Below are 27,713 nucleotides of genomic sequence, written 5' to 3' on the forward strand. Positions count from 1 at the left end.
TCCCCTGATTTAAGTCCTAGCCTGCCCAACCTTTCCCTATAACTCAGTCCCTCCCCGTAAAATCTTTTCTGTACTATTTCGAGCTGAAGAGCATGTTTTCTTTTGCAGTGACCAAAACTAAACCCAATTGTCCCGAGTGCAGCCTCACTATCGTCTTATACAACTGCAACATAACATCCCAAATTCTATACTCAAGTGTCCTGAATGATGAAAACCAGTTTGTCAAAAGCCTCCTTCACCATCTATACTATAAAAAGTAACATTGAGGAGACGCAAGTTTACCTTATCTTAGATACCTTAGTTTTAGTGAATGCCTTAGTAGCCAGCACCACCATTCAATGTCATCATGGTTGATCATTCTCAATCAGTACCCCATACCTGCCTTCTCCCCATACCCACTGACTCTGCTATCCTTAAGAGCTCTGTCCAGCTCTCTCTTGAATGCATTCAGAGAATTGGCCTCCACTGCCTTCTGAGGCAGTGAATTCCACAGATTTACAACTCTGACTGAAAAAGTTTTTCCTCATCTCCGTTTTAAACGGCCTACCCCTCATTCTTAAACTGTGGCCCCTAGTTCTGGACTCCCCCAACATTGGGAACATGTTTCCTGCCTCTAACGTGTCCAACCCCTTAATAATCTTATATGATATATGATAAGATCCCCTCTCATCCTTCTAAATTCCAGTGTATACAAGTCTAGCTGCTCCAGTCTTTCAACATATGACAGTCCCGCCATTCCGGGAATTAACCTAGTAAACCTACGCTGCACGCCCTCAATAGCAAGAATATCCTTCCTCAAATTTGGAGACCAAAACTGCACACAGTACTCCAGGTGCGGTCTCACTAGGGGCCTATACAACTGCAGAAGGACCTCTTTGCTCCTATACTTAACTCCTCTTGTTATGAAGGCCAACATTCCATTGCTTTATTCACTGCCTGCTGTACCTGCATGCTACCTTTCAGTGACTGATGCACGAGGACACCTAGATCTCGTTGTACGTCCCTTTTTCCTAAACACCATTCAGATAATAATCTGCCTTCTTATTCTTACCACCAAGGTGGATAACCTCACACTTATCCACATTAAACTGCATCTGCCATGCATCCGCCCACTCACACAACCTGTCCAAGTCACCCTACAACCTCATAGCATCTTCCTCACAGCTCACACTTCCACCCAGCTTTGTATCATCTGCAAATTTGCTAATGGTACTTTTAATCCCTTCATCCAAGTCATTAATGTATATTGTAAATAGCTGCGGTCCCAGCACCGAGCCTTGCGGTACCCCACTAGTCACTGCCAGCCATTCTGAAAGGAACCCATTTATCCCCACTCTTTCTTTTCTGTCTGTCAACCAATTTTCTATCCATGTCAGTACCCTACCTCCAATACCATGTGCTCTAATTTTGCCCACTAATCTCCTATGTGGGACCTTGTCGAAGGCTTTCTGAAAGTCGAGGTACACCACATCCACCGGCTCCCCCGTCAATTTTCCTAGTTACATCCTCAAAAAATTCCAGAAGATTAGTCAAGCATGATTTCCCCTTCGTAAATCCTACCTTTTATTGGTACCTTTTGTAAATATTTTTGTTTGAGATTGTGCAATGATTTTATACTTTTTTGTACTGTTCTGTATACGTACCACTTTTTAATTAATAAATCTAAAACTCCTTTGTATTAAAGGATATTGTCATCTTTTGCCTTCATCTGAGATTGGCATACAATGTTTAAATACATTGCATTTACTTTTAAGTGCTGGAAGAAATATTATTGATGAATGTCAAACATAACTAGCATAGCAACTAAACAATTTGTACATGCCTTTTTTTGTAAAGCAGCATCTGCAGTTACTTGTATCTGGAGATAGAAATAGTTGGTCCACACAAAGGTATGAAGCTCATGACCAAGCTAAATAGGAAAACAAGATTGTAATTGTCTGATGGACACAAAGTGCTGGAGTAACTCAGTGGGTAAATGTTTGGTTCAGTTTCAGACATTGACCAAGGAGATGGATGATATCAACAGCCAAAGAATGAAGGCAGTGATTTTAATATTCACAAATTTGGGTGGGATTCCTGCTTCCCCATTTCCAAACGTTGGAAAAGCAATTGGACATTTCAGGTCCTATTTTTGGGGCAGTGTGAGGCGGGGTGGTGATGAGCTGATATTTGGTTTCATCGCTGCACTTTGCAAGAAATGACTACTTTATGGATGCTTTCCCTGTGCGGCTGAACGCTAGGCAAAGGTAGGGGCGCAGGAAGGAATAATCCCAAAAGATAAATGCTAAGCAAGTTCACAAATCAAATGTTATGAAGTTTATCTGGGTTCACAAGATGTGATTTTACTGTTGGAATTACTTGTTTCATGATTTATTCACAAAATGCTGGAGTAACTCAGCAAGTCAGGCAGCATCTCGGGAGAGAAGGAATGGGTGACGTTTCGGGTCGAGACCCGTTTCATGAAGTCATTTGCTGGTTTTGGTTAACAAACACCGTTGCCTTACACTATTCACATTAAAACCAGTATACAAAGTGGGACTACATCTTTTAAAATCATTTTATTTTAAGTTACTTTCAATATCTTTTTTTATTAAAAAAAGATCGACATTACAGCATACAAACATTCCCTGGGCAATACAGAATTTAACTGTAACACACATGGACAATGCACCGTTGTTTGTCTACGAGTGGTGTTTAGGAATAAAGGACAAAGACTTACTGGTTGCACTTTTTGCTTTTTAGACTAAAGAACAAATGTATTCTTCCTTGACCCTCCAGGTCATCACCTGCAAATAGCAATGTCCCTTGTTTATGGACCATGACCAATTAATCAGATAAAGATCGAACATGCAATTTGTATCGCATGGACTGGACTTTTGTCCTTCTCCCCCTCTGCTCTGTTCAGTCTAAAAAGGAATATTCCATCCAGGTTTTTAAAAAACCTTTTGGATAAAGAGTAAAGCATTCTTCACAACACCAAACACCTTTCACAGAATCAGGTCATTTCAGAGAGGCAGCCACGTAAGAGCGTACAATAGTAGGATTTAAAAAAAAGTTTGTCACGAAGACCAACATTTCATTATTTATCGGTAAAATATTTTGAAGGCAAATGTTCAGGAAGATACAGCACATGCATCCAGATAAACATTTTAATGTCTAGTTTTATTTGAAACTTCTTTTCAAATAAGATTTAACACCAACAGGGAACTGTTTTTCAAATGTTAACTGTTTTCATTGCAATGTTGGAAAGCTAAAAGGATTTTTTTTGCATAACAATACATATTTCCTCTCAAATAACAAATATAACACAAGGAAGATGAATGGCACGGGAAAGTGTCAGAGAGGACGTGTTCCTCTTTTGACAAGACATTGCAACATACTTATTGCAGTCTTTTAAAACAAATGATTATTGGTTTCAACTTTGTGTAAACAAAATTAGCATCATAGGCTATTTAATACATTCAAATAAATTCATAAGTATTTTAAGTGGTCATTAAATCAAAACTAAGACCAGTTTTAAAAGTATTGTATTTGGGTTCAGTAGATACTGCTATTCGAGGCTCTATGTGGGACCTGAAAAAACCTTATTGCACTTAGCATAGCCCTTCATGAATCCTCCATTTTGCCCCTCCTGCGTCTGTCTTGATGGCAATCAAATTGTGATGGGTGACCATTGCAGCACTAAGGTGGGCACTATTACACCAGATGCATTTGCCCTTCACCACATTGTGTATTAAAAAAAAAGGCTTGGAAATCGTATTTAATTTCCACATTGCTATAATATGTTAAAACGGCAAATTAAGGTCACGTTTAACTTCCAATAGATATTTACTAGTATCGAGGCATCCACTGATGAGAGAATGTTCCTTTTACGTTACAGCTATTACAAGTGGAATCAGTGTTGTAACATAACCCTCAGTACTATTTACAGATTTAATTCAAAGTAAGATTAAAGAATTTACTTTAAAATTTATTTTAGAAACATAGTAACTCAATGATCCCATCTACTTCTCAGATTTTTTTTATATGACATACATGGAATACATTCAAATGTTGAGATGAGTGGGGTAATCCGGCAAATTACTATACTACCACAACTTTTGTTAATTCATGCATTATCTTGCTGACAAAGACAGCACAATCATCAGGACTGCTTTATTATACGAAAATTTAAACTACTTAACTGGAAGATGGCTAGAACGGAATATTTACGACATTGTGGTGTGTGACAAGGATTCAGGGAAAGAACACAAGCCAGGATTAAAAACAGTGTTTATGAATGATGTAAAATCATAGGCTTTGTTTACAGACTTCTTGCAAAAGGAGAACTGTTTGCTGCAACTATATTCTTTATGAGTCATCTTCAGTTAGCTGAAGGGGAAATATATAGGGCTAAAAGAAAAAAAAGACTAATAAGGCACAAAAGGAACATTCTCCCTCTCAAAACAAAAGTTCACGTTGAACCTGACAAACTAGAACTACCATTTACTACCAAGGCGATTCCAAATTTGCCCTTTATTGTCCATTAGATCAGACTAGCATGAACAGAGGTGTTCCATTTGCACTTTAATGGTGGACTGAAATAATGCTTTGTTTGTTAGGATATTTGGCTCATATTCTGACTCATTTAGATGATACATTAGCAGTACGACTCAATTTGATCCAGTTTTCTGCTTCTGATGCAAGTAGAAAGTATTCTGGTTATCTAACTGCAGTAAAGCTTATTGGAGGTCATTGGTTTCGAAATGGAACATGCCTTTTGGAAATCAAAAAGGATCATTTAGGTGGAGAACTAACATTAGGATGCTTATCCTTGGTCTGTTTTGATGGTTGACTTGGCCTAAATAGTTTTACAAAAATTATTTTGATCACGTATGACAGAAAATGTGATTACCATTACATATCATCCATTAAAGTGGAAAAAAAACATTAAATTGGTTGATAAAGATGCCACAAAGTAGATTTGTACAGTTTGTTGATTTACTAGTTCCTTTTTTTGAAGTGATACAGAACAAAATACATTAAAACAGTGACACGGATGTGTAACGAGCCTGGGCTGCAGGCTTAGATTACTTGAAGCTCGACAGCATTATTTAGTGCAGCTTCCCAACGGGCAACCCAACCCCAAATTCACTTCTGAGGTCTGTGTATGGCAACTGGAGGTAGAGTGAAAGCAGCAGAAACTGAATGGGTATCTCTCCCCCATCACGAGCGGAAGAAAATGACCTCTGCTAATCTTGCACATTTCCAAGTAGCTACTTCAAAGATCAAAACATTGGGGAAGTGCGGTGGTGGGTGCCCTCACACATGCTTATGGGAACAACGGTTTCATAGAAAGCAGGAACAAGGACATTTATTATTGCAACTTAAAATCCATAGTTGCTTAACCAAAATATGTCAGGCTTCCTGGAATGAGTAATCATTTAGGTTGAAATCATCGAGGTGGATTTGATTCATGGTCACTAGTGGAAGCACCATCCACCAGTGACCACGAGTCAAATCCACCTCAAAAATAAAAACAATTCTTCATGGTAGATGAAAGAAGTTTATATTAAATTACTTTGAAAAACTCTCCGAAGCTGTTTTAAAACTGTTCCAATTGTTTCATTGGGTTGTTTAAATTAATACTGACTAGCTAATTAATTTATTGTATCATATGGGAGGCGCATTCCCAATCTCGTTGTACCCCTGTACAATGACAATAAAGATATATTGTATTGTATTGCTAGTATGTAATGTACATGTCAGAGCTTCATGGAATCTGGTTTAAACTGGCTCTAGGTTATGAAACTCTCGCAGGAAGGTCGATATAGAAATTAGAAATACCATTCTGGTTTTCTAAGGGATGTTTTTCAGGGAATATGAACAAGGCACATAATTTTGAGCACAGCAAATGGATCTTAACTACTTCCCAACTCTGTTGACATGGTCATTCCCAATGATGCAACATAGCAAAAATGGGCAAAGAATGAGTCCTCAGCAATAAAAGCCCTCATTTTGATAAACACACACATATGCATAAAATAAAGGAATGAAATATTAGTACTTTGTAACTAATTCTAACCACTCCGTATTAATAATTACTAGTCAAATTATCGCATTATAAATCCTGTACCTAACCCACTGATGTCCTCATTTAAATCCATATCATTAAATAACAAATATTTTGGCATGCAAATTTCAGCATTTTTGCTCATTGGCATTAGGATTATTGAAGTAGATGTTGGCAATCTGAAACTAACACCACTGTGTAGTTCCTCCAGGTATACTGCCCATGAACATTTCAAAAGACATCCAAGCTGGAATCTAACCAATCAATCTTCTCTCTACCAGGTGGCTATTGTGTCAAAGCTTCATTTTGAGATCCAGTAAAAATAATAGAAAGGCACTTGTGGCCATCTGTGCCTTTGGCTTGGTGGTCCATAGTGGACAGTCATCGATGAAAGCCTGATCCCAAGATGTGTTACTCTTTGTATACTGTCACTGTATAGTAAGGCCGAAGATCAAAGGCCCTTTTCATTAACATATGGCAACAAAAACCTCACATACAGAAGGAAAAAATAAGAAAAAGGCTCCTGCACTTCCCCAAGTAATTCAAAAATTGGCACAAAATGGAGGTTAATAAAGTGGTGGCAGGATGCTGACACCAAGTGCGACTTATGTACTACCCACTCACGACACATTCACTCATTACGCAATTCAGGCCACACAATTTCATTGGTTTCCAGTGATTCCCAGGAAGTAATTTACATTAATATCTTACTGTAATAATCTATGTTAGCCTTTTGGCAGATTCAGCCTGCAATTCAGTAGCGAGAGCAATGCGGCAGTCAATCCACTATACATTTTCAGATTTTCAAAAGGTTTCAACTACACCAAGGAAAAAAACAAAACAAAAATAATGTTCTTAACCTTCAACATATATCTAAATGTCAATCAGAATAAAATATCTCCAGGAAGCTGTGTTTGTACTTCATTTCATTCCACTATGTCGACCATTGTTTGCAATTAATATAAAGGTTCACATTGGTTGGGTGTTCAAATTACCTTAGGCAGGCTTATAATCTAAAAATGAATTTGAATGCAAGTTAGCCAACATGTTGTTTAAACAGAAGCAAACATTTTGATTAAAAGCCATTTAACATATATTTTAACAAAGCAAACCATAACGTAAAAAAACACTGAAACATTGTACAACTATCTCTAAAACCTAACCAGGAAATAGTGCTTTATTATATGACTCATTTTACATTTTCCATGGGTTATTGAAGGGATTAATGCACTGTATACTCTGAAGTCATTCTGATAAAATATTGCTCAAGTAGCAACCCCAGTCCAGCTTAGTGCAGAATTCAATCAAGCAGCCAAACTCAATGCCACAAATTTAATTTCTCACAAATCTACTTGTACAGGAATCACCTCAATTACTCTACACTGGCTAATGATTACTGCCCTCAAAACAAAGTCAGATAATTCTAGTGTCATTTTGTGCTCACTGTTAGTCTAAATCAAAGTGTAGGGATGGGGATGGCCAGAAATGGTACAATCTACAGATGCTCTGGCACAACAATAAAAGGAAGGAGCTTTACAACTATTGAAATGTGTACATTTTAAAGTTGACAAGAAATATATGAATGGGTGATAATTTAACTGGATTTTAAAAGTAAAAAAACGGACTATTTTAATAATCTGCCAAATTTGTAAATGCGACAGGATTTGAAATCTTTAAACAGAACTTTGATTTTTGAAAGTTAGTTGTATCAATGTTTTCATTCCTCGCTGATCTCTTGTAAGACATCTAGCTACAAACTCAGAACTGCTTTATTATTTATAGTGACCATTGAGTATGAATTGGGTGGCTACCTGTCAGTCTAGTTTCAGACTAACTGGGACTGGAAAGTCATTATTCTTTTCAGAATTAACATCACAATACATTTTGATGACCCTTTCTATACAAGTTTATGAACTATCATAGCATATCTAAAATTTCCTTTTATAAATAAATCAGTTTTATTTCCACTGGGGTTACTATCTTAAGAAACAACTTTCTCCCCTGGTTGGAAACTTCTGAGAATCTCTTTGTCAAACCTTTATGGATTAACGCATAGTAAATATAAAGTTGGTACTTCAGCTCAGCAAGCAGAAGCCAAGGAAATGGAGAACTTCTCGCAGACTACAATGGGAGGAGCTGATGTGTGAGGCCCATTACACTAAAAATGATTTAAGCTTCCTATGTTAATTTATCAATTCATGTCAAACTTCTGCTGCAGTGCTAATATCAAAGACATTCCAGCGGTTATACTAGAAATGTTCCACTGATATTACATAATTTGTTTTTCTTTCTCGTTTCTCTCCAAAACCCAAGTAACCATCACAGACAATCTGACTGTCTCACCACAAACTTAACTATGTAATGGACAAGTGTACAATACCAATTAGATCACTGGTTGTTGTATAAGTTGATAGCGATTAATCAATAACACTTTAAATCTATACCCCACAAATGATAATCCTTTTGTAAGAATGTGTCTTATGGAACAAATGGGAAACCAGCATCCACCATACTTGAGTGAAACAAGTACAAATATATTCTCATACTCAGATACAGTGCAAGAGATTGAGCCATGTTCTACCTGGCTGCATATGCCATTATTTTTTTTACTGTGCAAGATAGTCTTATCTGTGCCACAGGAAGATGCAAATAATGGTTTACCAAAGAGGTGGAGCAAAGTTTCAGGCAGTTCAGTCTGCACGGATCTGCAGCATTACGTGGAGTGGTCTGGGCGTAAGCCATCCACCTAATAAGCTGCTGATCAAAAGGGAGAAATATAAATTCTTTTAAGATCCTCAGAAATAACATTAAAAAAATACGTTATCCTTTGCATTAAATCTGTCAGAAACCTGTCATGGCTATAAACTGCTTGATGTCACATATGTTGTCTAAACCCACTAATAAATGACTCTGATACATCCCACGAGCTGTGTGTAGGTGCACTCATTTCCCAAAATTACTGCGTTGGTAATTCAGGAATTGCGAAACAACATGCATGAATTTACTAATTTAGGTGAACTTGTCAAGTAAATATTACACACTTGCCCATTACATATTCTATTTCTATAATAAAGGTGTCAAAATGTGTTTTTAAAACAAATTATGGCTATTTTAAAAACAGAAGCAATGCAAATGTATGGTGTGATCAAAATAATTCAACAAAACGATAGTCATTGCAATGAAACATCAGTTAATATCTCACCAACTAAAATTCTATCACCTATTGTATAAATGACCATAAAGATTGGACTTTGAGCTCCTCAAAACAAAATATACATTGTTATCATCAATCGTGTTGGAAAATGGCAGCTGGTCGTATGAATTTTAAAAATAAAATGAGTGTTGCCTTTATTAAAGGATTAATCTAATATTTAATAAAGTTCCAGGCGGCAATTAAATAAGGTCACACAATAGCTGCATTCACACATCGAGTATATTGTTGACCATAATTCCTCTTTGCAAATGCACCTGGAACCTATTAAATATTCCAACAAACAATTATTGTAACCTAAAGTGAACAGATTTACCAGATGTTCTATTATACAAATAAAATTAAATCTATATAACATAGTACCACAAAGGATTTTGTTACTTCAAACTCTGGGAACTATTATACACAAATTAACAGGCTCTCCTTTCACTAAGATTGTATGAAAATCTTAATCAAACCCTCTGCAGTTACAACTGAAAGCATTGGATAAAAAATTCATTTTGCTGAATATTCACAAGCACAATCAAATTATCCTTCTCCATACAAAATCTTCAAAGAACAAGGAAGACTTGCATGAAGTCTTGAGGTTCAACTCTCGGCAAAGTTTGCTTCACAAATGTGCCTGCTGTTTGCAACCTGGGAGTCTGTGTACCTTCCCCTGATCGATTGGTGCCCAAAGCCATCTGGTTTGGTGCCTAGTCATTCAGCACTAAAGTTAAATGACACCAAGCATTGTCCAAAGGAATTTCCAATCTTCTTTATGGATCCATATCATCAAGATCACTTTTAGATTCACCAAGCATCATTGGCGATTCTGAGCCCTTAGCATGAAGTAAAAACAGAAGTGTTACAATACATTATGCAACAGAAGTGTTTGCTATTCATACTGTAAGATAACATTATTTGTCAATTCAGTTCTAATATTTTGCAGTTTTTTGGTTAAAATGTATGTTGACGATTAAAGAATTATCCTTACCTGTCGAAGAGTTCTGTCTCCATTCTCTGCAGCTGGACTGCCTTCTGAACCATTGCTGCTCCCAGACTGTTCCTTTTCATTCAAAAGAGCTGTAGCATAGGCTAATGTATCCTGTAGCAAATTAAGAATGATCTCTTCGTGTTATATTTTTGGTTTACATTTATATCTAGGTTGTATCAAAATCAAGAAAAAAATCCCTAGTTATGACTGAATATTAATCTAAAGACAAGTTATGTTAATACGAAACGCAAAGTGCTGGAGGAATTAAGACTGAAGGGTCCCAAACCGAAACGTCGCTTGTTTGCCTATCCATTTCCTCCACAGATGCTGCCTGACCTGCTGAGTTCATCTTTGCATTTTGGTCAAGGTTCCAGTAGGTGCTGTTCCTTGTGTCTATTTATACAGCACCTTTCCAAACCTGTTTTATAGCTGAAGAAATACCCGTCAAGATACGGTAATGTTGGAGAACTGGTAGGCAAATTTGAAACTTTGTTGGAGCCACAAACGTAGCGATTCTTTGGGTACTACCTAGGTGGTCTGCTGTATGATTTCACCGGATTGTATGCAAAAACAAAGAATTTCACTGTACCCAGGTACATGTGACAATAAAATATAATTGAATCAAATTGAACACAACAAGTCCTACAAACAGCTTGCTGTCCCTCAACTCCTTGAAACAGAATCTTCGGACTGGGCAACAATGGATGAGGGACACTGGAATGCTTAGTAGTGCTGCCCCCGTTACATTCATGTCATCATGCAAGACAGAGAGAAAAAAAGTAATTCTGGACTATTCCCTGCAGCATGATTCCGGTTGTTCTGAAGCCTTAACGAATATCCATCTTCTTCAAAATTCAAAGCAGGCTCAGAAGTTAGCAAAGAGGTAAAATAAAACTAAAGTAATACATTAAGAGCTTCGTTTGGAAGTAATGTAATTAATCCTAAGAATTCCAATTGTTCCAGCAATTGGGAACTTGAAATTTTGGTGCAGGGCTCAGGGAATGTAATGTTATGTGGTTGAAGTGGTAAATTAAGGCAATATCTACTCAAAATAAAAACAAAATAAGGAAGATACTCATCTGATTTGGCAACATCTGTGGAAAGAGAATTAAAATGAATGTTTCAAGTCACTGATAACTCTTCATCAGAACTGGAGCAGTGGGAAAATAAGACAGTGAAGTAACAAAGGGTGGCATGGTGGCGCATCAGTAGAGTTGCTGCCTAACAGAGCCAGAGACCCGGGTTCGATCCTGACTGGGTGCTGTCTTTACGGAGTTTGTACGTTCTCCCTGTGACCGCCTGGGTTTCCCCCAGGTGCTCCGGTTTCCTCCCACAGTCCAAAGATGTGCAGGTTTGTAGGTTAATTGGCTTTGGGAAAATATATAAAAATCGTCCCTAGTGTGTAGGAGATTGCTGGTGTACGGCGATCGCTGGTTGGCGAGTACACACTGCACACAAGAGCCCGTTTCTGAGCTCTATCGCTAAACTAAAAACCAAACTAAATGGAATGTCCGTGTCAGCTGAGATCACAGTTTTCCAGGTGACATAACTGCTTTCAGTACCAGTTAAAGAGTAGAATCGATGTTAGTTAATCACAGCTAATCTGTCTTGAGGAGTTCACAAAAGAGGTGGAATGACGATGAAAATCGTCTAGAACTATGAGATGCAGAGCATAAACAGCTGTTGCTGGAAATCAAAGAGAAACCCTTGAAATACAAAATAAAACATGCGGTAGATCAGGTGACATCATTGGAGAGAGGACTGAAATGCTCAGCAACATCTACTTGTTAAGATAAAAGATGCAAAAGACCCTCAATCAGTAAACCAGTTGGGAGCTTCAATCAATAACATGCACGAATTGGCCATTTATCTAATTGCAAACTCTTATTGTAAAGTTAATACTTCCTGCACTTAAATTGGCTTTCTTATTGTCCCACAAAACGTCAAAAAAGTAATTGGGCGCAATGTGCTTTGGAGATCCCAATGACTTGAAAGTACAGGTTCTTCTGTATGCAGTGACTGCACGCATGTCTGAACCTAGGTAAAAAGTAAGGTGAAGGTACCAAGGTAGAGAACCACTAAGGTAAAGAAGTCCACTTTAATTTAATTGGTGATATTCCATATCCCCTCCCATGGCCAAGAATTTCAAGTCAAAGTCAAAGGAAGAAAGAGGTGATTCTTCACTTCGGGAACCATCAGTTCTCGTTTTCATTGCATGGAACAAATAAACAAACGGCTATTTTAACAAGAAGCAATAAGGTGACTGCCGAAGATGACATACCTGTGCTGAAATTGTGCGCTGAAATGTCTTTGCTGTTGAAGTTTCATTTGATATGTTGCTCTGTGGGGCCCAATAATGTTCAGACATCTAAATGGAAAGAAACAAACAGAGGAAAGAACTAGGAAGTATAAACTGTGTCTGTTTGCTGGTATAAGACTGAGCCTTTACTTTAAGATTTCGAGTTGCTCCAAAAGTAACTAGGTTAAATGTTTCAGAAACTTCTCATATTTTAAAGTCAGTTTTAAATAGTCTGTCGCCATAGCTCTGATCTCATCTGTCACAGTCTCTAACCAAAAAAAGAAACGGGTCATCCTTACAATTTATTGGTGCATTAGCGAATCTTTACCCACTCAGTATATTAAACCATGCATTAATTTTTTTTTAACCTCTTACATGCCAGTTCAAGAAAAGCCCACTGCATGTCCACACATAGCTTGCCCTCATCTATTCTGCAAGTTATAACTATAGAAAGAAAAAATCAGTTTTCTTTAAACATAATTTCACTTTCACAAATATTCTGACCCTATCTAAAACCTTTATTATTTTCTAAGCACATTAATAATAATAATAATATATAATAATAATTTTTTTTAAATTTGTCATATGTAGTTTGGCACAGGGTCAACGGTACAATGAAATTTGTATTTGACAAGACAACAAGTTGATGAGATCTAGTTGCTCAATCCCCTTTTTAAATGATTTAACATCGGGAGCAGCACGTGTGTTGGGTGGTAACATTTTCCATTCCCTTATCGTCCTTGGGTAAAGGGAATATTAGTAGCAAAGTTTATTGAAATTTAGCGAGTTGATGATGTAGGGTCTGGTATTTTGTCTTGTTTCATGGCAGTTGGTGCTCTGGGATGATGGAAGATTTGATGGAATGATTTTGTGAATCTCCTTGTAAATTGCAATAAGTCTTAGCCTGATTCTGCAGAGCTCTAGGATATCCCATCTGAGAGATGTCAGCATATTATTCACGCTTGGAATGTCATTGATATACAGTAGGAAGACAAATGGACCCATGACAGTCCCCTGTGGCACACCTGATGTCACAGGAATTTCAATAGATGTCTCTCCCCCCAAGAGAACTCGCTGGTGTCTCCTTGTCAAAAAGATCTCAATCCATTTTAAGAGGTTGCCATCTATTCCTACATGGTTGAGCTTGTACAGGAGCCGCTTGTGGGGAACCTCTTGCAGCAGGTGATTTCTTGCAAACCCTTCCACACTGAAAAATAATCATTAGCGGAGAACTTGCTCCTCAACTTCTCAAGAGTACCTTTCCTTGGCAGCTCTGATTCCTCTTCTCAGCTTGTACTTGGCCTGCCTGTAGAGGTCTGTATCCCCGCTCCTGTAGGCCTCACCTTTAGACTGCCCAAGTTCTGCTATAAATCAGGGCTTGTCGTTGTGGAACCAGATCGGGGTCCTAGTGGGAATGCAACTGTCCCCACAAAAACAAAAGCTGACATATGATGTCACAGTGTCTGTATATTCATCGAGGCTTGTGGTTGCTTCCCTGAACACATTCCAATCTTCAGATATGCAGCTTTATTTGAGCAATATCACAATTTTCCTTGATCCAATGCTATTTTATTGGATGCTGTGGCAGGATGATTGTTTTCTACTGGACTTTATTTGAAGAGATACATATGCCTCTCAGATTATAAATGAACTCTTAAACTGTTAGACATTATTTGCTTACTGTCATATCTTGTATCATAAGAGAGAATTAAAGCACTTACCTTTTTCTGTAACCATTGCACAGCCCAGCTCCAGTGATGGGGATGTTCCCGAAAGTAGTCCTTTGCGGCTGAACATCTATTAAATGAGGAAGTAAACTCAATTATTTTAGAATGATATAATGAAAAGAAACAGAATTAAAAGAAAACCAAAATGTCGTTATCCTAATAAGATCGCACATGCTGCTCTCAAAAACATAAACTTAAAACAGAAGAGTAGTTCAAGACGAATTCCAAAGGGGAGGTGAAAATAAAAGGCAGCATTTTGGACGTTGAGTCTTGATACAATAAAAATCAATTGGCATCATGGTACATGTAGGAAGGAACTGCAGATGCTGGTTTAAACTGTAGACACAAAATGCTGGAGTAACTCAGTGGGACAGGCAGCATCTCTGGAGAGAAGGAATGGGTGACGTTTTGGGTCGAGACCCTTCCTCAGTCTGATGCTGCCAGTAACTGAGTTACTCCAGCATTTTGTGTCTATCTTTGGCATCATGGTATAATTCTCCAATAGACAGAAAATAATGTGCCCATACCTGCAGGCAGCCAAACTAGACAATATTCAGGCACAGGCTAAAAAGTGGCAAGTAAAAACATATTTCACATCAGTGTCCATGATGATTGTCTCCATGGAAAGCTCGACCAACCACCCTTCTTGTTATCTCCTTCCCCTCCCATCCTTTTGGCTTTACATTTCCCTCCTCTACTCCCTTTATCTGACAGACTTTTGTCTCATTTCATCTAGACTTTGTCCACCAATCTGCCATTTAAACTCCCCACATCTATATCCACCAAGTTGTTTTTTCCTGTCCCCATCTCTTATCCAGCTTTTCCCCTCCTACCACAATCAGTCTGGAGAAGTGCCCTGACCCGAAACATAGGCTATCCATTCCCTCCACAGATGCTGCCTGGATGGCTGAGTTACTCAAACACATTGTGTGTTTTACAGAAGATTCCAGTGTCTGCAGTTCCTTGTGTCTCTCTATCAACCATCTACAGATTTGAAGTTTGATGGAATACTCTTAACTTGTTTGATGAGTGTGGTTCCAACAACTCCAGCATGGTAAGCAAATATACATTGTTATTTCCCCAGATTGGATCTTCCTTATATGTATAAATACTTCCACTTGATGATTTAAGTCAACAGAAATGTATGAGATTCAAGTTCCTGGGAGGGAGCCAATGAATGAAGCCACGTTTCTGTACTCCAAATATAAAAACTAAAAATAATGTGAACATTAAGCAGCTCAGACAAGATCTGTGGCAAGGGAAAGACTCAGGTTAATCAATGTTTTTCATTAGATGCTATCTGGATGGTATTTGGACGTTAGCATCTAATAAAAGTTTCCACTATATTTTATTTTATTCCTGATTTCCAGCAATCACAGCGTTTTGTATTTGTTTCCCAGGTCAATCCATTTTATGTCAAACTTCTGTTTTCTTTTGGAAGCAAACCAGACATTAGACCTAAAGATGCACCCAACATACTAGCCTTCAGCAAAATGGAAGTAATGCCAAAGAGTATTTTCAATCTCATAAATATGCAATAGCTCCTAAAAAGGATATAAATGGACATAAATAATCAAGCCCACTTAAGGACTTGATTGTGCACTTTGCAATTCTGTATTGGACACAGATTGTCCAGTTGAAAATTTATTTTTAATACATTCAACCAGCATTCAGATGAAGCGCAACATTTTAGAAGTTGGAACTCAAACAATCTGCAACGCTGGAAATCTCAAAAAATAAAATGTTGGAAATACTCAGCAAATCAGTCCACATCTGCGGGAAGAGAAACAAAGTTGATGTTTCAAGTCTAAGACAGTTCCTCAGCGCTCAATTGAGACCTTGTCACAGGGGAAAACTTTTTAATTTTTCATCTGACTTGTACATGTGTCATTAAAGTTCAATCAACAAACAAACACATTCCAGGTGTCAGTAACTTTTAGAAACAGTCAGATAACACTAGTGAAATACAAAAACAATCTTCTTTTCTGTTGCACTTGGAAGTCTGGTCAGCCATTAAGAGGCATTGCAACTAAACACATTTGAAAGATTCTTACATTCGAATGTTATTTCATTGCCTGTTGCATGCACAAAGATTTCTGTGAAATAAGCGTTTGTTAGAATATTCAGGAGACTTGAACAGCGAGTTGCTAGAGATGTGATTCACTTCCTATTATATTGCACACAACTGCAAATCCTAAACTCTATCACGCTTCTTACATTTATGCATCTTCATCAAGTATGGCTAAGCTTCTGGCCACCACTCAAGTGCTTAAAAAGTTAAAATTGACGAATGTGAACTGCCTTGTACAGGATTTCATTTTATAATTCCTAGCTCTCCCAAAGAAATCAGCAAAATCCATGTTTGTATTTATAAATCAAATATAAGTTCAGATACTTACTTTTGAGCTAATAGTACCAAGAATTTGATACACTGATAACAGCGGCTACTGTCAACATTGTTACTCTGGTGCATCAGGGCTGTGGATGGGAGAGAAAATAATGATTCAATAAAATCAGTGGCAAGGCATGCTGCTAGGGACAGCAAGATTATATGAAAGATTTTCTGATGTGGTTAAACTAGACACTAAGCTGTGTGCACAACAGGGGTCACATACGCAAATACATGAACATAACTGGTAATAGTGGAGGGAGAAGCGGGCTGCTGAATAAACTAAAATTCATACATGCAACTAGCACACAACTTAGCTGGAAAATGTTCAACATTATCTACTCTGTACACATTATACTAACTGAAGGTGCAAACAATATCATCTGTGATGGTGATTGGGGTGCATTATATTTTTCCCATTTCTCTCTAGCTTCTGACGACAATGGCCCAGACGATGCACTTGAAGCAGCAGTTCTATACAGAACCAGGTAACATCAAAACCCAGGTCAGCACATTCGTGACTTCCGTGCTGGCTGGACGGCACATCAAACCTTCCAGACTACCAAAGGACTCAGCACCAAATCCAGTGGAGCTTGTGGGGTTAAACTGAGGAGTCTGATGAACTACATATTTGACTCTTCAGCTTTATGGCAGTGAAAAACAAAGCATCTAACCCAACCCCATTCAGTTGAAGGAGGTTAGCCGCCTGGATGGAAGAGGATAAAGTGGTTTGTTTTTCCTCCATCAGTTAAATGTGTTTTAGATATATCTTTAAATTAATGTCTCTGTTTATCAGTTGGAAAAAAGCCTTCAGGCATCTTGGGCTTGGGGCCACATCATTTGCTATCCAAGGCCTTGCCGTTGCTCATAGAACACACTGCTCTGTTAGACAGTTGTAGCACGCCAGCTTAATTGGACCCAGACACAAGGTTCTCCAGTTTAATTGGACCCATGGGCAATGTGCTCCTCCAACATTCCTCTGCAGCTGCAGATAACAGAAGTGTCCTTGCTTGCTTTAAGACGTAACTATTCAAACATAGCCACAATACTTCCAGGAATTGCTTCTTTCTTCAGTCCTTTCACAATGGGCACCTTCCTTTTCATCAGATTGTAGCGACCATAGAGAATGGTCCAGGTCGTCGAACCCTCGGATTGGCCAGCGAGGTCACGTGTGAACGCGACCATGGGGATTGGTCCAGGGAGCGACATCGCTGATTGGCCAGCGATGTCATGTGCGCGTTTGGCGCCCGAAATAGGGAGTTCGGCGAAGTCTTCGAAGAAGACAGTAAGTTTTTGATGGTTGTCCTTTACCTTGTTGTTTAACTCTGTATTCGAATATTGCGGCTGCAATAAACTTCTTCTACAACCAACAAGTTTCCGGACTCGCCATATTGGTGACCCCGACGTGATCTGGACGATCACCGACTATGCAGGGACCCGACGCCTCGTCGGCGATGGCCGCGCCGGGCACACCGGAGTCAAGCGCGGTAAGCGTTCACCTTCCGTGGTTTTGGACGCATGCACCGCAATCTTGGTTTATACACACCGAAGCTCAATTTCATATAAAGAAGATATCGGACGACTCCACGAGGTATTACTACCTCGTCAGCGCTCTATCATCGGAGACGACCACGCGCGTGATGCGGTTCATCGTTAATCCACCTGCGGAAAGCAAGTACGAGGCCCTGAAGAAAGTATTACTGCGAATCTTCGGGTTTAATAAGCATGGTGGTGCGGCAAGACTTCTGCACCTACCGGATCTTGGAGATCGACTGCCTTCCGTCCTCATGTCCGAAATGATGATGCTAGCCGGTGAGCATACGGATTGCCCTATGTTCGAACAGGCATTCCGCGAGAAGCTTCCTGAGGATGTCCGACTGCTGCTCACGGATTGTTCTTTTAAGGACCCCGAAGCATATGCAGCGAAAGCGGACGCGCTCATAGCGGCTAAAAACAAGGCAAAGGACCAGGCAAGCGGTTCGATCAACAAGGTCTCGACATCAGTGACCACGCCACAGCGACGGCAAGATGGCGCCACGTCTCCCGCCAATTCTCCGAAAGCCCGCCAAAAAGATCCGCACAAGCGCGGCTGGTGCTATTATCACCTACGATGGGGTAGCGAATCCCGCAACTGCCGCTCACCTTGTACCTTCGCGGGAAATGCCTCGGCCGATCGTACATAGGGGCAGTTACGATTGGCCAGAACCGGCGCCTCTATGTCCATGATCGATTCACGGACACAGAATTTTTGGTGGACACGGGAGCCATCGTCAGTATAGTGCCGCCGACCGACCTCGAAACCAGATCGGGTAAGACAGGTCCCACCCTCATCGCGGTTAATGGCAGCCCAATTCGCACTTTCGGTATACGGAAGATGTCCCTTGTGTTAGGCCTCCGCACGTACGAATGGCCATTCATCATAGCCGACGTCAAACAAGCGATCTTGGGAGCAGATTTTCTCTGGGCTTTTTCACTGGTCCCTGATGTCCGCGGTAACGACCTCCGACCCTCCGCCGAAGATGAGCACGTCGCTCCGACAATCGCCTCCTCGCCCAGCCCTACTGTCCAGGCCGTCGTCGCGGCCCCCGACTCGTATGCTGAGATTCTGGCGGAGTTTACAGAGCTGCTCATTCAACGTTTCGACAAGTCTTCGGCCAAGCACGGCGTGGTCCATCACATCCGCACCGAAGGCCCTCCTGTTTTCGCTCGGGCCAGGAGGCTACCGCCAGACAAACTGGTGGTGGCACGGGCAGAGTTCAGGAAGATGGAGGAAATGGGAATTGTTCGTCAGTCTGACAGCCCGTGGGCCTCGCCGTTACATATGGTCTCCAAGGCATCTGGGGGGTGGAGACCATGTGGCGATTATCGGCGTCTCAATGCTGTCACCACGGCTGATCGCTACCCCATACCGCACCTACAGGACTTTTCATCTGGGCTGGAAGGAGCGGTGGTGTTCTCCAAAATCGATTTGGTGCGAGGATACCACCAGATCCCGGTGCGACCGGAGGACATACAGAAAACTGCAACGATTACTCCGTTCGGGTTGTTTGAATGGTTGCGTATGCCTTTCGGTTTAAAGAACGCGGCACAGGCTTTCCAACGACTGATGGACCGCGTGGGCCGGGATTTACCCTTTTTGTTTATTTATTTAGACGACATCCTGGTTGCCAGCACCTCAGTACAGGAACACCAGGCCCACTTGCGGACCGTTTTCCAGCGGCTCCAAGACCACGGGCTCATAATCCAACCCTCCAAATGTCAATTCGGCCTTCCTGCTCTTGATTTTCTAGGGCACAGAATTACCCCTGCCGGCGCCTCCCCTTTGCCCGAAAAGGTGGAGGCTATCCGGGCATTTCCTAGGCCCACCACAGTAAAAGGGCTACAGGAGTTCGTAGGCATGGTTAATTTCTACCATAGGTTCGTCCCGGCAGCTGCGCGAGTCATGCGCCCGCTTTTCCAATGCCTTGCAGGGAATCCGGTAGAGTTGATATGGTCCCCGACCGCAGAGTCGGCTTTTACAGCAGCTAAGGCAGCTTTGGCAGACGCCACCATGTTGGTCCACCCGAGCCCCTCCGCCCCCACGGCCCTGACGGTTGACGCCTCTGACGTGGCGGTGGGCGGGGTTCTGGAGCAGCAGGTCGGTGGCCGTTGGCAGCCTTTGGCGTTTTTCAGCCGGCAACTAAATTCGGCTGAGCTGAAGTATAGCGCATTTGACCGAGAGCTTTTGGCCCTCTATTTAGCTGTTCGTCATTTCAGGTACTTACTTGAGGGCTGCCCATTTGTGGCCTTTACGGACCATAAACCATTAACATTTGCTTTTGTCAAATTGTCTGACCCATGGTCGGCCCGCCAGCAGCGGCACCTGACTGCTATCTCCGAATTCACCACCGATGTCCGTCATGTCGCGGGTAAGCTTAATGCCGTTGCTGACGCCCTGTCTAGACCTGCTTTTCCCCCTATTTCGGCGGTGAACTGCGAAGTGGATCCCCAAGAGCTTGCGGAGGCACAGCTTCTAGCGGATACCGCTTCGGCATACCAGTCCACCACTTCGGGATTGAAGTTGGCCCAGGTAGCTTGTGGGTCAGAAGGCACAAAAGTCTGGTGCGATGTTTCTCTTCCCCGTCCCAGGCCGGTAGTACCGCCCTCCCTTCAGCGCCGGGTTTTCGATGCCATTCATGGGCTGGCGCACCCGTCCATCCGCTCCACCTCTGCTTTGGTAGCAGCTCGGTTTGTCTGGCATGGCCTACGGAAACAGGTAGCGGGTTGGGCGCGTGCCTGCATTCCCTGTCAGACCGCTAAAGTCCAGCGCCATGTCCAGCCCCCCGTACAGGATTTCGAGGTCCCGGCTGTTCGTTTTTTCCACATCCACGTGGATTTGGTCGGTCCTTTGCCTTCCTCCCGGGGCTACACCCACCTCCTCACGGTGGTGGATCGGTTCACCCGGTGGCCAGAGGCTTTCCCATTGTCTGATATTTCGTCAGCGTCTTGTGCTAGGACTTTGGCCCTTCATTGGGTAGCTCGTTTCGGGGTCCCGGCAGTTATTACCACTGACAGAGGCCCACAATTCACTTCGTCCCTCTGGGCCGCGCTCGCAGAACTGTACGGGTCCAAGTTACAACCCACGACTGCATATCACCCCCAGGCAAATGGACTCGTAGAAAGGTTCCACCGCCAACTTAAGGCGTCCCTCAGTGCAAGGCTTGAAGGCCCGGACTGGGTAGACCAGCTCCCTTGGGTTCTTTTGGGCATCCGGACTGCTCCTAAGCTAGATCTCGGTGCGTCGTCCGCAGAGCTAGTATATGGCTCGACACTTCGAGTACCCGGAGATCTGTTTCCGGACCCTTCAGACCAGCTGCCTACAGTCCCATCAGTGTTAGCATCTCTCCGGGAACGGGTGGGCTCCCTGGCTCCAGTTCCGACTTCACGTCATGGGTGTCCCATGGTACATGAACCGCCTTCCCTGAAGGACTGTGAGTTCGTTTTTCTGCGAAAAGATTCCCATCGCGCCCCGTTGCAGAGGGTCTATCAAGGGCCGTTCCGGGTTTTGCGTAAGGGAACGGCTACCTTCACCTTAGACATGTGCGGCAAGAGTGAGCTCGTCTCGGTGTCCCGGCTCAAACCTGCACATTTGGATCCGGATCAACCAGTCCTGGTCGGTCAAACCCCTAGGAGAGGCCGACCTCCGTTAGTTCCGCTCAGTCCAGGACCCCCCGTTCCGACAGTTCCTCCAGGACCCCCCGTTCCGGCAGTTCCTCCAGGACCCCCCGTTCCGGTAGTTCCTCCAGGACCTCCCGTTCCGGCTGTTCCGCCAAGTCCGGAACCCCCGCATCCTGTGGTTCAGGCTGTCCCTCTCCGTACTCGTTATGGTCGCGAAATCCGGCTCCCTGCTAGGTTCCGCACCTCGGGTTCTGGGGGGGGTCATGTAGCGACCATAGAGAATGGTCCAGGTCGTCGAACCCTCGGATTGGCCAGCGAGGTCACGTGTGAACGCGACCATGGGGATTGGTCCAGGGAGCGACATCGCTGATTGGCCAGCGATGTCATGTGCGCGTTTGGCGCCCGAAATAGGGAGTTCGGCGAAGTCTTCGAAGAAGACAGTAAGTTTTTGATGGTTGTCCTTTACCTTGTTGTTTAACTCTGTATTCGAATATTGCGGCTGCAATAAACTTCTTCTACAACCAACAAGTTTCCGGACTCGCCATAAGATAACTGATAGTATTAGATAGGAACTTGCAAAACTTAATTGTGGGAGGTTGTATATGGGCAAAGGGACATCCGGAAAGTTGGATACTTTTTAAAATGTTTAGGTTTATTACCTACACGTGTACTGAGGGGCAGTGAAAAGCTTTGTTTTTCATGTTATCCAAAAGATCAAATACATTCAAGAGAGAGCTAGATAGAGCTCTTAAGGATAGCGGAGTCAGGGGGTATGGGGAGAAGGCAGGAACGGGGTACTGATTGAGAATGATCAGCCATGATCACATTGAATGGCGGTGCTGGCTCGATGGTGCAGGAGGAGGCCATTCGGCCCTTCGAGCCAGCACCGCCTTTCGTTGTGACCATGGCTGATCGTCCCCAATCAATACCCCGTGCCTGGCTTCTCCCCATTTCCCTTGATTCCACTAGCCCCTAGAGCTCTATCTAACTCTCTCTTAAATCCATCTAGTGATTTGGCTTCCACTGCCCTCTGTGGCAGAGAATTCCACAAATTCACAATTCTCTGGGTGAAAAAGTTTTTTCTCACCTCAGTTTTAAATGGGATATAAAATACAAAAAGGAGAAGATACAGAGTGCAGAGTATAGCTATCAGCATTGTAGTGCATTAGTTCCATAAACAAAATCCAATGTCTTCAATGGGGTAGAGGTGAATCGGACCAAAGCGGTTAACAAGGATATGGCTAAATACATAATCTATATGGACTTATCCAGGGAGAGCTAGCTAACTCGATACAGAATTGGTTTCATGGTAGTAATTCTTGATACCTATCTTCACTGACTGAAATACTATTAAATTTAGAGTCATCTACAAAGTTACTAATCATGCCTTTTATATTATCATCCAATTCATTGATATAGATGACAAAGGAAACAGATAGTGATAGTGGAAAGTCGTTTTTTGGACTGGAGGCCTGCAACAAGTAGTGTGCCTCAAGGATTGGTGCTGGGTCCGTTGCTGTTTGTCATCTCAGTCGACTAATTGGATAGAATGTACAAAGCACAATTAGTGACTTTGTAAAAAAAATGCAAATTAATGCAAATGTTTGTCATCTTAGTCGATTAATTGGATTAGAATGTACAAAGCACAATTATTAACTTTGTAGATGATACGAAAATAGGTGGTATCAATACAGTGAAGACGGTTATCAAGAATTACAGCAGGATCTTGCTCAGCTGGGAAAGTGGGCAGAGGAATGGCTAATGGAATTTCATTCACGCAAGTGTAAGGTGTTGCATTTTTGGGAAATCAAACCAGAGCAGGACCTGCACAGTGAACAGTAGGGCCCTGGGGAATTTTGTTGAGCAGAGGGATTGAAGAGTACAAGCACAAAGTCGCATTACAGGTGGATAGGGCGGAGAAAGTGACTTTTGGCACATTGGCCTTCATCTGTCACGAATTAAGTATATAAGGCACAATGTTATGTAACAAGACATTGTTGAGGCTGCACTTAGAGAGTATTGTGTTCAGTTTTGGTCATCCTACTATAAAAAAATATGTTAAGTTTGAAAGGGTGCAGAGAAGATTTGAGTATGTTGCCAAGACTCTAGGGCCAACGCTTTTGGGAGAGGTTGGGCAGGCTAGGACTATTCTTTGGAGCTTCGGAGGCATGACAACAAAAAAAACCCATTTGATTCAGTCCATTGGCTATATGCCAAATTGTTCATCCAATACCCAGTCTGGAAAAAGCTACAATATTTTCCTCTAGTTAAACAAAGAGAAGATAGGCACAAAACACTGAAGTAACTCAGTGGGACAGGCAGCATCTCTGAAGAGGAATGGGTGACTCTTCAGAGGAGGGCCTTGATCCAAAACGTTACCCATTCCTCTCCAGAGATGCTGCCTGTTCCGCTGTGTTACTCCAACATTTTGTGTATATCTTCGGTTTAAATCAGCATCTGCAGTTCCTTCCTACACAAAGAGAAGATGGGAACGTACTATCTCCAAAGCAAACAACGTTATTTACTCCTCAGCCACAATCTTGGGTGGAGTCAATTTGTTTAGTTTGTAACCATTGCAATTTGGATTAAATTGTTGATCTACAGTGTCTTTTACCTCCAAAAATGCCCCTCATACTGCCCACAACTTATCGGCTGTGAAACACTAATCTATGTTTTTGTTATTTGCAGTCTTACCTGTTAGCATGCACTGATTCTTTTCTCATCAAAAACTTGATTATAAACCCTTCTATCTATGCATAATTTCACATCCTCATTCCAATAGACAATAGGTGCAGGAGTAGGCCATTCGGCCCTTCGAGCCAGCACCAACATTCAATGTGATCATGGCTGATCATTCTCAATCAGTACCCCGGTCCTGCCTTCTCCCCATACCCCCTGACTCCGCTATCCGTAAGAGCTCTATCTAGCTCTCTCTTGAATGCATTCAGAGGATTGGCCTCCACTGCCTTCTGAGGCAGTGAATTCCACAGATTTACAACTCTCTGACTGAAAAGGTTTTTCCTCATCTCCATTCTAAATGGCCTACCCCTTATTCTTAAACTGTGGCCCCTGGTTCTGGACTCCCCCAACATTGGGAACATGTTTCCTGACTCTAACGTGTCCAACCCCTTAATAATCATATGTTTCGATAAGATCCCCTCTCATCCTTCTAAATTCCAGTGTATACAAGCCTAGCCGCTCCAGTCTTTCAACATATGACAGTCCCGCCATTCCAAGAATTAACCTAGTAAACCTACGCTGCACGCCCTCAATAGCAAGAATATCCTTCCTCAAATTTGGAGACCAAAACTGCACACAGTACTTCAAGTGCGGTCTCACTAGGGCCCTATACAACTGCAAAGGACCTCTTTGCTCCTATACTCAACTCCTTTTGTTATGAAGGCCAACATTCCATTGGCTTTCTTCACTGCCTGCTGTACCTGCATGCTTCCTTTCAGTGACTGATGCACTAGGACACCCAGATCTCGTTGTACGTCCACTTTTCCTAACTTGACACCATTCAGATAATCTGCCTTCTTATTCTTACCACCAAAGTGGATAACCTCACATTTATCCACATTAAACTCAATTGGTTTACCAACATAGAAACATAGAAAATAGGTGCAGGAGTAGGCCATTCGGCCCTTCGAGCCTGCACCGCCATTCAATATGATCATGGCTGATCATCCAGCTCAGTAACCTGTACCTGCCTTCTCTCCATACCCCCTGATCCCTTTAGCCACAAGGGCTACATCTAACTCCCTCTTAAATATAGCCAATGAACTGGCCTCAACTACCTTCTGTAGCAGAGAATTCCACAGACTCACCACTCTCTGTGTGAAGAAATGTTTTCTCATCTCGGTCCTAAAAGACTTCCCCCTTATCCTTAAGCTGTGACCCCTGGTTCTGGACACCCCCAACATCGGGAACAATCTTCCCGCATCTAGCCTCTCCAACCCCTTAAAAATTTAATATGTTTCTATATGTTTCAACAATAAAGCTTCAATTAAAATTTTTCATCCTTAGCTTATATCACTTGATAGTATCATCTATCTTACATACCCCATTCTTCAAAATATAATTTCTCAATTTGTGGTTTAGTGCATCTCTTCTTTCACTGGTTCTGTTATCAGCTTTGAAATTCCTCCCTACATATTATTATGTTCCATCCGCTTCTTTCCCATAAACTCCACCTCTGACAAAGCTTTTGCACACTCCTCCTGAAACCACCGCCACTAAATCAGTTCCCCAGTAACACATCCTACCTTGATATATAAATGCAAGTTACTATTGTTAATGTAAAGATGAACAGAAAACGTGAACTGAGAAAGGCACTAAAGAGTCGCTATTGCTGCACGATTGGACCTCACTGCAGATAACCGCCTTTAGTGGAAAATCGAATAGAGGGAGCTGGGTTTGTAGGTATTGCCATATTAATGTCAAGTGTACTGCAATACTGAGTGGAACTTGACTTGCGTGCTATCCAGGCAAATCATATCAAATGAACGACAAAGAACTAGAATTCTATCATACATGAGTACAATTGAACCATACACAAGTCCAACAGGTAGTGCAAAAAAAAGAAAAAGAAAGTGCATGATATTTTGTTACATCTATAGAGAAAGTGCAGATTACAAGTACAAGTTCCAACAAGGTAGATTGGAGGATCGGATGGAGTGGGCTAGATAACAAAGATGTACCTAAAAGTCCTTTCTCCGACTCAAAAGCAAACTTCAGACGGCGAGATTGCAATGGATCTTCAATGACCTTGATAACAGGGTGAAAGAAAAAATATTATTAGCCTTTTACAGAATGATTCTTCACTATTGTGAGCAGGCTGCTGATGTGTTGTCGTTTAGTTTTGCAGACTACAAGTTAGTCCTGTTTGGTTGCCAGTCTGTTATTGGGTCATCTGATTACCATTGCAAAAAACTAAAAATTAAAATATCGATTTAATTTAAAAATCAACTTATTTTCTCTTCAGATTTTTAGCTGACTTCATTTGTTCCCCCCCATTTGATCTGTTCTATCCTCAACAATCTGGTCAAACACCGGCAAATAGTGATTTAAACTGCAAGGTGGTTATGGGCGATAAGTATAAGCGCCACCAATAACTTTGACCATTTGGGGTCTGCGCACCTGCTCAGGACTGCAGAGTCATGCCCACTATTACATATGCTTTTTCTAACAAAAAAGGCTATGGCAGGCACTGATAATTCCCTTACTTACCAGGATTTCATGCAGTAACTGGAAGATATTCTTTAGTTCATGTGGTGGAGCCATCTCCAATTGGATCTGCACAATGCAAAGCATACATTATCTTCAGAATTACATTTTGTGGAGATAGGTTGTTCTTTTCGCAAGCATCTAATAAACTTATTTAGTCAGAGTGATACAGTGTGGAAACAGGCCCTTCGGCCCAACTTGCCCACACCGGCCAACATGTCCCAGCTACACTAGTCATACCCGCCCACGCTTCGTCCATATCCCTCCAAACCTGTCCTATCGATATATGTTTCTGTTTCTTAAACGTTGGAATAGTCCCAGCCTCAACTACCTATATAAACTTCATTTATGTAACGTAATGAAACTAATCCTAGATGAGTATTAAATGAATTTAGATTCTGTAGTCATTGTCCATTGATTTGCTATTCCCAGATCTATGTACATGTGGTTACTGGACAATTGAATTTGTTTTTGAGTATCTATATACATGTACACAGAGGGATCAATCGTTGCCTAAATCATAAATGTTGTAATCAGTTTCCAGGCCACTGGTGCCCAGTGGTTCTTTACTGGATGTCTGTCCTGATAGAGCAGAATCGTTGTTTGCACAACTGTACAAATTATGTTAGCTCACGTTAAAATATTTAATTATCTGAAGGAAAATAACGTTTTGTTT

The 27,713-nt window shown here is 41.6% G+C and overlaps 1 protein-coding gene across 2 annotated transcripts in view; it reads right to left on the bottom strand.

The window, feature by feature from the left end:
- Positions 1–2,547: 2,547 nt before the first annotated feature.
- usp24 (ubiquitin specific peptidase 24) overlaps positions 2,548–27,713 on the bottom strand; it is a 147,301-nt gene continuing 122,135 nt past the window's right edge. For both annotated transcript variants that reach the window (XM_078408399.1, XM_078408398.1), the window contains 7 exons: positions 27,041–27,106; positions 26,512–26,578; positions 16,665–16,743; positions 14,260–14,335; positions 12,521–12,607; positions 10,240–10,350; positions 2,548–10,084 (listed from right to left, as the gene is read on the bottom strand). In XM_078408399.1, coding sequence (XP_078264525.1) covers positions 10,022–10,084; positions 10,240–10,350; positions 12,521–12,607; positions 14,260–14,335; positions 16,665–16,743; positions 26,512–26,578; positions 27,041–27,106 — 549 coding nt within the window. In that variant the 3' untranslated portion in view covers positions 2,548–10,021. The remainder of the gene's footprint in view (positions 10,085–10,239; positions 10,351–12,520; positions 12,608–14,259; positions 14,336–16,664; positions 16,744–26,511; positions 26,579–27,040; positions 27,107–27,713) is intronic.

Source organism: Rhinoraja longicauda, chromosome 11, assembly GCF_053455715.1.
Source record: "Rhinoraja longicauda isolate Sanriku21f chromosome 11, sRhiLon1.1, whole genome shotgun sequence".
NCBI classification, from domain to species: domain Eukaryota; kingdom Metazoa; phylum Chordata; class Chondrichthyes; order Rajiformes; family Arhynchobatidae; genus Rhinoraja; species Rhinoraja longicauda.